Source organism: Terrapene carolina, unplaced genomic scaffold (assembly GCF_002925995.2).
Source record: "Terrapene carolina triunguis isolate 2854851 unplaced genomic scaffold, T_m_triunguis-2.0 Scaffold232, whole genome shotgun sequence".
Lineage (NCBI taxonomy): Eukaryota > Metazoa > Chordata > Testudines > Emydidae > Terrapene > Terrapene triunguis.
This window is the reverse complement of record NW_020664583.1, coordinates 4,322,947-4,334,390: the sequence shown is the minus strand read 5'-3', so window position 1 is coordinate 4,334,390 and position 11,444 is coordinate 4,322,947. Positions and strand designations below refer to the sequence as shown.

At 43.9% G+C, this 11,444-nt stretch overlaps 1 protein-coding gene across 6 annotated transcripts in view; it reads left to right on the top strand.

Moving 5' to 3' along the window:
* The window catches only part of ATP2B2 (ATPase plasma membrane Ca2+ transporting 2), a 347,317-nt gene that overhangs the window by 151,400 nt on the left and 184,473 nt on the right, over nucleotides 1–11,444 (top strand). For all 6 annotated transcript variants that reach the window (XM_024193613.2, XM_024193612.2, XM_024193610.2 and 3 more), the window contains exons 3-4: nucleotides 1,556–1,813; nucleotides 4,149–4,274. In XM_024193613.2, coding sequence (XP_024049381.2) covers nucleotides 1,556–1,813; nucleotides 4,149–4,274 — 384 coding nt within the window. The remainder of the gene's footprint in view (nucleotides 1–1,555; nucleotides 1,814–4,148; nucleotides 4,275–11,444) is intronic.

The following is an 11,444-nucleotide window of genomic DNA, read 5'->3' as shown; positions in this document are numbered from 1 at the left end:
GTCTCTGTACACAGAGAGCTGTTACCCTTCCCTTTATAGTTATGACAGATGCAGTAGTGTCCATGCTTTTAATGTTTTAAACAAATTACTATTAGTTAATTTGTAACAAATCCTTGTGAAACGAAGTATTTTATCATAGTAAATATCTCCTCGGTCTCCAGTTTTCATAACTGGGATTTGGTAAAAAGTGCAGAGGGTCGAATTACTGTATATACTCGTTCATAAGCCGAATTTTTTTAGTAAAAAGGGAAGCATCAGAGAAGGGGGTCGGCTTATGAACGGGTATAGAGAGGGAGAGGTGGGACACAGCCCCTCCCCCCAACAGAGGGAGCAAGGAGAGGCAGCACAGCCAGCAGAGCCAGAATGGAAGAGGTGGGGCCAGATTCTCTCCGCTTCTGGCCACGCTGCTCTCCCCCCAGCCTCCAAAGCAGCTGCAGCTCCGGGGCTGGCAGGCTGCAGCCCTGCCTCTCGGCCCCGCCCCCCAGAGCCGGCTGTGGCCGCACCGCCCAGCTCACCGGAGCACACTGCAGCCATGCTGCCCGGCCCAGCTCGTTGGAACATGCTGCGGCCGCGCCGCCCAGTCTGGCCTGCCAGAGCAGGCTGCCCCCGCGCTGCCCAGCCTGCCGGAGCAGCTCCAGCCAGGCCAGAGACATCCTCCCCTGGCCCTCCCCAGATAAGGTGGGAAAGGTTTGGATGGGGAGCGTGTGGGGGTCCCAGGCTAGGGGTGGGGTCATGTGGGGGGTGGTCACAGGGGTTACTCCCCTGACCCCCAGCTTCTCCCCCCCCCCAAAATTTCCCCACCTGTTGCTGTCCCGGCCCGTCAGGGTAAGCAGCTGGTGCACCGGGACACTTTGTTTATTTAGGTTTACCTCCGTGCCTGCGGATGCTCAAGGTAAACAAACCATCTCGGCCCGCCAGCGGCTTATTCTGATGGCCCGGGAGCCAAAGTTTGCTGACCCCTGAATTATAGGGTCATCTTATGAACGGGTTATAAAAATTTTCCATTTTTACTTATCCATCTTGGGGGCATTGGCTTATAAATGAACTGGGTTATGATCAAGTATATACGGTATATATGGATTTCACTGTTTTTCTGATATTTACCTTAATTTCATTTCATTGCTCCCAGTTCATCTTATTACTCACAGTTGTATTCCTTGTTGAGACTCTGAATAAATCCTCTCTATCTATGGGAATATTTGATCCACATATTGTTTTTGATTTTGATGCTACTTTTCTCCCATCTATTTAATTCTTGTTTACCCAAAATGTACAAGTTCATGAAGAAATATTAAAACAGCTAAAGATTCTGATCAACATTCCTCCTATTTTCCCTCATTGTTTCCCCCTGAATTTCTGCTTCTGTATTCTCAAAGCTTGGCTGTTCTACTACATCTACTTTCAGTACTTCAGCTAGTATTTTAAAGAGAGTATATTTCCACCGATTCTTTGGCTGTGTTTTAATTCTTTGTTTTGTAATCTGATAAAATCAGTCTAAACTTTGCTTTGGCTAAACAGCTCTTTTTTATGGCTATTTCTGCCTTTGTTTTTCCAGGTTGTGCTACTGTATCAGGAGGAGCTGAAGATGAAGGTGAGGCAGAAGCTGGCTGGATTGAAGGTGCCGCTATTCTACTCTCTGTTGTTTGTGTTGTACTCGTCACTGCCTTTAATGACTGGAGCAAGGAGAAGCAATTTCGTGGGCTTCAAAGTCGTATTGAGCAGGAACAGAAATTTACTGTGGTCCGAGGTGCACAAGTTATTCAAATCCCAGTGGCAGAGATAGTAGTTGGTGACATTGCACAGGTTAAATATGGTAAGTTTCCTCAGATATATTTTCACAACTACTTATCTGGTCTTCAGTAACTTTGGGAAAGACTGATGTTTCAATCAACAATACAATGGGGCGAAAGTTAATTTTGGGACTGACTGCTCTACAAATGATATAAAAGACAAAAATGATTCACTATTGAAATTGCCAGTGGTAAAGGTGAATGCTGTTAAGGTAAAAAAAGAGCATGACCTGACATGTGGGCTTGTCATTTTGTGGCCTAATTCTAGTGGTGCTAATGAAAGCTCGTTAGAGTGAAACCTGTGAGAAAACAGAAGTATGAGAGCAGGTCTGAAAAGAAGTGTGGACACAATCTTCAAACTTCAATGCCTTAAAGTTAGACATCTAACTAAAATTGGCTTGACTTTCAGAAATGCTGAGCACCTGCAAATTCTATTAACTTAAATGGGAGCTGGAAGTGCTCAGCACTTCTGAAAATTAAGCTTCTGATATTCAGAATGTTTAGTTTAATTATTCCGACCACAAAAGCAGATCCTTCTTGCTGCTATCTTGCCATTCTACTCATGCACAGGGAACTGTCAGACTCCCATCCCAGGCAAGTTATTTGATGAGCTACTTTGCATGTTTGCAGTTAATTTTCATAATGTCTTGTGGTCAACACACCACAGTGGTGGGAGCAGGACTTGGAGCAGCAGAACATGTAGGTTCTCAGTTGTGAGAGGGTGTCTAGGGGTGCTGGATAGTTAGGAGGATGCTGGGGGATGCCTGGAGAGTGCTAGGGTGTGTGCTGCAGGTGGGGAGGGTGTATGGGGGAGATTTCTCAGGGCAAGGTGTGGGAGCCAGAGGCTAATAGTAGGCCCTTTACTGTTTGCCTCTGATGTCTACAATTGCTGTTGCTAATGCTGCTACTGATTAGAGCTGCACAGAAAAAGGTAATTATGTTCTATGGAGGATTTCAATATTTCTATATTTGGATTCTTTCTGATGAGAAACAACCTCCTTCCTCCCCTGATTTTGAGATTCTCTGCAAAGGAGAATGGAACCCTGGTGCAGTCCGCCGTGGGGGCTGCCCGGGAACTGTAGACGCTGGAAGCCTGGGCTCCGCCAAGGAGCCTGGGGGAGAGCTGGCTGGAAACCTGCTTGGCACGGAGGGTTCTGTGTACTGTGGTGAGGTCAGACTCCCTCTGCGCAATGTTCTGATTTCACCCAATCCACAGATTTCAGTGAAACGATGTTTTGTCTGAACTTTTCTCATGAGCTCTAACACTGATCCTGCCAACTGCTTCTTCCTCTCTTGGATGCTGCAGAGGGAGTAGCGAGAGGGGGAGGCTGTGAGTGGTTGCTTGGTGGCCTGCAAAAGAGGCTCCGCATGTAGGCAGAGCAGCTACAGGACCATGTCTGCAACCCAGAAAATGAGGATCTAGTTAGGCTGTGGGAATTCATGATAGGTCTATCAGGTGCTTGAGTGTCGCATGAAGGGCACAAAACTTGGCAGCCCTGTCAACCAGTGCTACATAGTGAGAAATCCCATAAGCCCTGTCAGTGCTCAGCATCTCCCTTTGATCTTCTAGCAGCCGAGGAGGCTGCCTGCTACTTCTCTCTGGGATGGGAAACGTCACATTCTAAAAAAGTGTTTAAAAAAAAAAGTTAAACTTGTCTTCGGTGGGATTTGAAGGTGCAACATGTGCCATGTTAGGAGTTCTCTTCTTGTTGACATAGCATTGGCTTAAAATCTAGGCCCTCCCCTCCACACACTCCCTATCTATAGAGTTTGGGAGGACCAGGAATATGGAGGCTGACATGAACTGTTATAATGTGTAGTCTTCCATCAGTTGTTTAGTTCAGCGGTTCTCAAACAGGGATACACAGAGGTCTTCCGGGGATACAACTACTCATCTAGATATTTGCCTAGTTTTACAACAGACTACATAAAAAGTATTAGCGAAGTCAGTACAAACTAAAATTTCATACAGACCATGACTTCTTTATACTGCTCTGTATACTACACACTGAAATGTAAGTACATCATTTTTATTCCAATTGATTTATTTTCTAATTATATGGTAACAATGAGAAAGTCAGCAATTTTTCAGTACTAGTGTGCTGTGATACTTTTGCATTTTTAAGTGAGGTGAAACTTGCGGGTATGCAAGACAAATCAGACTCTTGAAAGGGGTACAATAGTCTGGAAAGTTTGAGAGCTATTGGTTTAGTTAAATGGTTATTTTAATTGTTGTTGAGTTGTAGTAATGTTTTATAAGATTAATCACGTTATAGGACCTCTCACTCACTCCCCCCCCCCCCCCACCTACCTTATTAAGCCTCTCTGGTTTTCTTTTACCTTGGTCTTAACTAATAGGTGATCTCCTGCCCTCTGATGGGATTTTCATTCAAGGAAATGACCTTAAAATTGACGAAAGTTCTTTAACTGGAGAGTCAGATCAAGTCCGCAAATCTGTTGACAAGGACCCTATGCTGCTATCGGGTGAGTCTGTTTTTTATTCTTTCTGAATTAGTAGTTTATGCACATCAAACTTTTGATGCTCTTTTTCCCCCTCAGATGTGGTTAGGTTTTGAAAAGTCAGTAACTTTAGAAATACTATTTTTCTGTTGTAGGCTGACTTAGGCACAAACCTTGGAGAGTTTTATCTATTAGAAACCTAAGAATTTATTTTAAAATAGACTCTTAATTTTTTATTCACAAAAAGGATCCCTTCTAGATGTTACTTGCGGATAGTATCTTTATGTTGGGATTCATTAAATAGGTAGGTGATTCTACAAGGTGCTTTTCCTCACTAAACCAGGGCCCCACCATGAACTTAACAGACAACCCCGGCATCCTGGTAAATTTCTTATCACATAATTATATTCAAGCAATCTAATTTCCACTTGCAGTTTCCACTGATTGCAGAATTATTCACTGTGTAACCAGGATGAATTTGGGGTGCAATTTCCAGTTGTCACAAATAACTGGCTATGAATTTCAGTGGCTACGAAAAATTTATTTTAATAGATGAGGTTGGTGAGTCACATAGATAAGGACATTAAAACCCAAATTAGTGCAAAATGAATAAAGTTCCCCCAAAGATAGAAACATAAAGCATAAAAGTCTCTAAGGGTGTCATACTCTCAGACTTTCAGAGACCATGGAAAATACTGGGAGCCAGTGGGGTATATCTTAAGTGGAATGTGCCACTTCAGCTTACACCATCCTGTCAAGCCTGAAATTCCCAAAAAGGGTCCGGTAACCACCTTCTTTATATACCTTTTCTCCATTCTACCTACACATGTCCGGGACCATATTTGATGAGGTTTCTGGCCCCTTCCCATGAGAGGTATTCCGGAGCAACTTATTTGGTCATTTAACTTCTGAGGCTGGAATAGGTAATTTTTTTTTGCTGTTTCTGTGAAAAAATCCCGATATTTGGTCAAGTTATAAGCCTTTGAAAATTCTGTTTCTACATTCATAGTAGAGATTTGTTATAGTTCGTCACCTAAATGCTCCCAAGATACCATATGCTGTGAGTATGCTTCAGACCAGCACTACAAGGACTGAGCGGGAGTTTCCCTGCAATTGCTGCTGCAGGCCATTATGGCACCAGACACAAGAACGAAGAGCAGGGGGGACTCTGTCTGTCTGTCTCTCTCTCTCTCTCTCAAAATACACTTCTGACAGGCTCTCAGACAGTGTATAGGACTTGTTAGGTCTAAGCATCTGGCACTGGCCATTACTAGAGGTAAGATGCCAAACTAGATTTATCAGTGGTCTGGTTTAGTATGGCAAATCCTATATCACAAAGCAGAGATTAAAAGTGAAATCGATGTATAGATAAAATATTTCACTTGGAGCTGTGTTCTAATGTGTAAACTGGAAGACATTCTTATTTAGTGTCTTCTTTGTGATACTAACCATCATTTTGGTGAATAGCAGTTTCATGTTTAATCCATAGCCATCTGTTTGCTCTATTCTATATTTAATTTTTCAATTTTTGAAAACTATCCTTTTTTCCATTAATAGCCGATATGATTTATGAAATTGTAAGTACAGCCATTGATAAGCTGCCATGAGCTAGAATGTGACCATTTTTCTGTAGTAGATCTAATACTTATGTGTTAATTTCACAAGCTTCTATCATGAAACATCATGAGCTTTTATAATTTGAAACAGCCACTATTATAATATTCTTGATGGCGGTTGATATGCAGTACACACACACCGACCAATACATGAATTTTATGAGAGCTATTTGGATGTGTATAGCTGTCAGTTGGTAACTGAAAGAAAACATGGAAAATGTTAGCAGATGTCTTGTCCTGAAAAGATAGCAGAGGAAAAAAATAGCAGTCAAATTAGGGGAAGAACATACGATGTCCCCACTCCTGCTGCCAAAACCCCCAAACATCTGCCTACTTAAAGAGAGAAGCTTGGCTTTATAGTTTTATGACACAATTACACAAAGTTTAAGCACTTTTAAAGTTCTCTTTATTGTGTAATTACAAAGATGGTGAAGAATTAATGTGATATTTTAATGAGTGCTGTGTGAGCTTTCATAACTTTCATTAATTGACTGACTAATTTATACTGACACTATTCTAGACGAGTTCTGAATTCTGTTGGCTCTCTTAGGCGCTCTCTGATTTGGTGCCTCATACTGCAGGGGCTGAGCATCTCTTGGGGCTGGTCTACACTAGGAGGGGATCAATGTAAGATACGCAACTTCAGCTACGCTATTCGCGTAGCTGAAGTCGAAGTATCTTGGTTCGGCTTACCTGGCCGTCCTCACAGCAGCAAGTCGACCGCTGCAGCTCCCCCATCAACTCTGCTTACTCCTCCTGCTGAGGTGGGGTACGGGCATTGATTCGGGGATCGATTTATTGCATCTAGACGAGACGTGATAAATTGATCTCCGATAGATCGATTACTGCCCGCCAATCCGGCGGGTAGTGTAGACATGGCCTTGGGAAGGGCTAAGCATTCTCTAATCCCAGCAATGTTGATAAGTGTAGAGGGATTATCAGCACCATGCATGAACCAACTGAATTTTGATGGAAATAAAAATTGTAGCCATAACCCTTCCATAGTTACGGTACATTAAACACGGTAAATTATTGTGGGTGCAAAGTACATACTCAGAGTACAGAGAAATGGATGGGATGCAATAAAGGACGCCTCTAGCCCCATACATGCTGGGCTGAGAACAGTTGTACTTAAGATGTAACTTGGTTTATACACATTTTGACCAATTATTGTGAAGGGGGAACCAGAATCTTTACTTGTGTTTTAAAATTTAGTCTCTGGTCGATGGCCAAACCATGTTAGCCTGGACCAATGTTTTAAACAAATTTGTGTAGCAAATGTGCTGTAAACATCTTAGATTTTCCTCTTCTTTTTACATATGAAATACATAGGCAGACTATTCTGGGAGCGTCAAGTTAAATGTTTTCAATGATAACAGCCCTTCAACTCTAGGACTAAAAAGTAGGATAAACCAAAGCTCATCTGGGCTGCAGTCTGACATTGTCTTCTCCTGAATCATCCACTGAAGATGAAAAACATTTCTTCTGTCTTGTCATCACAGAGAACAGCTATAAAACATTATAATTGAAGTCCACAAACTCATTTCAATGCCATTGTCAGTCTAAATCTGTTGAAAGACTGAAGCAGGAAGTAGGTTGATATTGAATTCACCCTTCTGGCACCTGAAATGGTGTTTTTAATAATCATTCAGAGTTTCAATGACATAATTAAGCTGTGTCTCACTGCTGATATCCTTTTTAATCACCAACACAGTCATTTGCTCTACTTGAGAAGCAGTTCTTATCATACAAGTGCTGACTAAAACAGATGGTTCATTTCCATCTGTATTAACACATTTAGAACCACCTTGAAAAATAAAAAGAGTTCACATTTCCATAAGATGTCCAAAACCAAAATAAGCAACTTCTCTTTTCTAGTTGTATTGTACTGACATTAAATACATTTTTTTTTAAAAATTGAGGATGTTAAAATAGATTTAGGGGAACATGTAATAGGCATATCAATGTCATTGTCTCAGCTAGAGTGCCAGGAAATAGTACATTAACCAACTCATACCTAGCTTCTTTTGTTATACAAATCCTGCGTACAGGCTGAGGGGGCCTGTTTGGCATAATTAAGATGTTACTTTCCAAGGACCATGCAGATCTCTGCTCTCTGATTGGGGTCCAGTTGTATAAAGGTACCAGTCAACATGGGTAAGATTGGCAGAATCTGGCCCTTTATGAATAGGTGCTTCCTTCTTTCAGTATTGATTAATCTGGATGAGACCTTTTCTTATCAATGCGGACATTGTATATCCTTATTAATTTCACTCTGATTTAGTATTAATTAATGGCCACCTGAAAAGTATCAGGATAAAAGCTTATAATATAATGTTTTCATAAGACAAGATAGAGGCAGATAGTAGATGGAGCAGTATGTAGAGAAGTTAATATGTTTTTGGGGGAAAAGAAAAGATAGCTTACAAAGATCCAGAATTGTAGTACTTCAAGTTAATAAAAACCTGTTAAATTATGTAACACTTATGAATGTTGTGCATACTATTTGTATGTGCCCCATCTAAGGTAATTAGAAATGGTAATTGGTCCTGGGGGAGCTCTGATTTGCAGTGCCTTATTACTGACCTCATTTTTAGTCTATAACTTTAAGGCATGGCTATTCTGAGAGCCCTAGAGGTATAAGAGCAATTGCCTCAAACTGTCCCCTGGGAGCTCTCCAGGAGATGAAAACAAAGCCACTGAAGGGCAGTCCTTTGTTTTCTTTCTACAAGGGTTCACATGCAACTCAGTGGTATCAAAAACACCTGATAAACAATATCAGCATGTTACCAGAGAGCTGAAGAAACCAGACAGCTTGGGAAGTTGTCTCACCACAACTTTCATAATCTTAAATGGAAGGTTAGAAACTGGATGATAACTGGGTTCGGGTGGGGCTTTTTTGTTTGTTTTTTGTTTGGTTTGGTTTTCTTTTAGCAGTGACCATACCATAGTTCCCTTAACAGAAGTGAGCAACCTACTTCCGAAGGGAAACCTTGACAGTCTCAATCAGAAATGGATCCAGTACTTCCCCACTTGCCTTCACCAGTCAGGGGAATATGGATCCAAAGGGCAGGTTGTGGTGCAAAGTATCTTTGGAACCCAAGTGAGCAAATCTGGCCTAAACTCAAGGAAAAGTGGTCTGCATATATAAAATCAGATGCTTCAGCTTGCATCTGCTCATTTAATCTGCAAAGTGACATGCAATTTCTTTGTACTGGGGGAGAGACTTGCATCAGCTAACAGATGAAGACAGTTTAAACTGTCCACTACTCACAGAGAAATCCATGGATTGAATTGTTTAATTCTTGTCTTAGTCAAGAAAGCTGCTTGTTTGAATACATTCATAAATACAGAACTTTTGAACATGAGACTAACCTCACTGTTATACTCATCAATGTTCTGGGGTATTGTGTGATAGGTAATTGTTAATTTTCCATACATCTCCTAAGACTTAGGGTATGTCTACACTACGAGGGTAATTCGATTTTACTTAAATCGAATATGTGGAATCGATATTGCAAAGTCGAACGTGTGTGTCCACACTAAGGACACACTAAGGACAGTAATTCGACTTTGTGAGTCCACACTAACGGGGCGAGCGTCGATATTGGAAGCGGTGCACTGTGGGCAGCCATCCCACAGTTCCCGCAGTCCCCGCTGCCCATCGGAATTCTGGGTCGAGCCGCCAATGCCTTCTGGGTAAAAAAAATTTGTCGTCATCCGTCCGTCACTAACGCCCTCCCTCCCTCCATGAAAGCGCCGGCGGGAAATCAGTTCGCGCACTTTTCTGGTCAGTGACAGCGCGGACGCCACAGCACTGCGATCATGGATCACGCTGCGACCATCGCTGCACTTGTGGCCGTTCTCAACACCTCGCAGCTTATCATACACCTTTCCCTGAGGCAGATGCAGAGAAATCGGGCGAGGAGGCTACGGCACCGCCGTGAGAGCCTGAAGTCGGAGAGTGGCACAGAGCTGTCAGAAACCACGAGCCCCAGCGCCCAGGACATGACGTTGGCAATGGGGCATGTGGATTTTGTTGAACGGCGATTCTGGGCCCGGGAAACAAGCACGGAATGGTGGGACCGTATAGTGCTTCAGGTCTGGGATGAATCCCAGTGGCTGCGAAACTTTCGCATGCGGAAGGGGACTTTCCTCGAACTTTGTGAGTTGCTGTCCCCTGCCCTGAAGCGCAAGGACACCCGCATGCGAGCAGCCCTCACTGTCCAGAAGCGAGTGGCCATAGCCCTCTGGAAGCTTGCAACGCCGGACAGCTACCGGTCAGTCGCGAACCACTTTGGTGTGGGCAAATCTACCGTGGGGGTTGTTGTCATGCAAGTAGCCAAGGCAATCGTCAAGGTACTGCTCCCAAAGGTAGTGACCCTGGGAAACGCGCAGGTCATCATAGATGGCTTTGCCGCGATGGGATTCCCAAACTGCGGTGGGGCTATCGATGGGACTCACATCCCTATCCTGGGACCGGACCACCAGGCCAGCCAGTACATCAATAGAAAGGGCTACTTTTCAATGGTGCTGCAAGCACTGGTGGACCATCGGGGACGGTTTACAAACATCTACGTCGGATGGCCGGGCAAGGTTCATGACGCTCGCGTGTTCAGGAACTCTGGTCTGTTTAGACGGCTGCAGGAAGGTATTTACTTCCCGGACCACAAAATAACTCTTGGGGATGTGGAGATGCCTACAGTCATCCTCGGGGACCCAGCCTACCCGCTAATGCCCTGGCTCATGAAGCCCTATACTGGCGCCCTGGACACAGAAAAAGAACTGTTCAACTACCGTCTGAGCAAGTGCAGAATGGTGGTGGAGTGTGCTTTTGGCCGTCTCAAAGGGAGATGGAGAAGCTTACTCACTCGCTGTGATCTCAGTGAAACCAATATCCCCATCGTTATTGCAGCTTGCTGTGTGCTCCACAATCTGTGTGAGAGCAAGGGGGAGACCTTTATGGCGGGGTGGGAGCTAGAGGCAAATAGCCTGGCTGCTGATTACGTCCAGCCAGACAGCCGGGCCATTAGAAGATCCCAGCGGGACGCCCTGTGCATCCGGGAGGCTTTGAAAGCTAGGTTCCTGAGTGAGCAGGGCAACCAGTGACTTTTCAGTTTGTGGACAGAAAAGCTGAACCTGCCCCCGTTTCTTTACCCAGTCCATTTTGACTATCCTCTCCAGTTACATACCCCCTTCACCCCCTTCCCCTTCCCAAAAAATAAAATCATTTCGATTTTGTTAATGAACACCGTTGTCTGTATTGCTGTTTTCGCGGGAATATTTTAAACCGGGGACGCAGACTGTGGCGGGGGGCGGGTTTAGTGTTCTGATGCAAATGATGCTTCTAAACTCCCGGAATGACAGGCTCCGCACTGGTGGACTGGTTATTTCAATGGAGCCTGCCAGCACTCCTGGGTGGGACTGTGTGTATGTGTCGGCTATGTGACTTTCTGGCAGGGGGGGTAGGGTTACAGATCCCCTGCTGCGTGGATCTGTGAGCCAGGATAAGGACCGCTGCATAAGATCTGTAACTGCCCTCCCCCGCCACAAAGTCACAGAGCAACCCCCCCCCCCA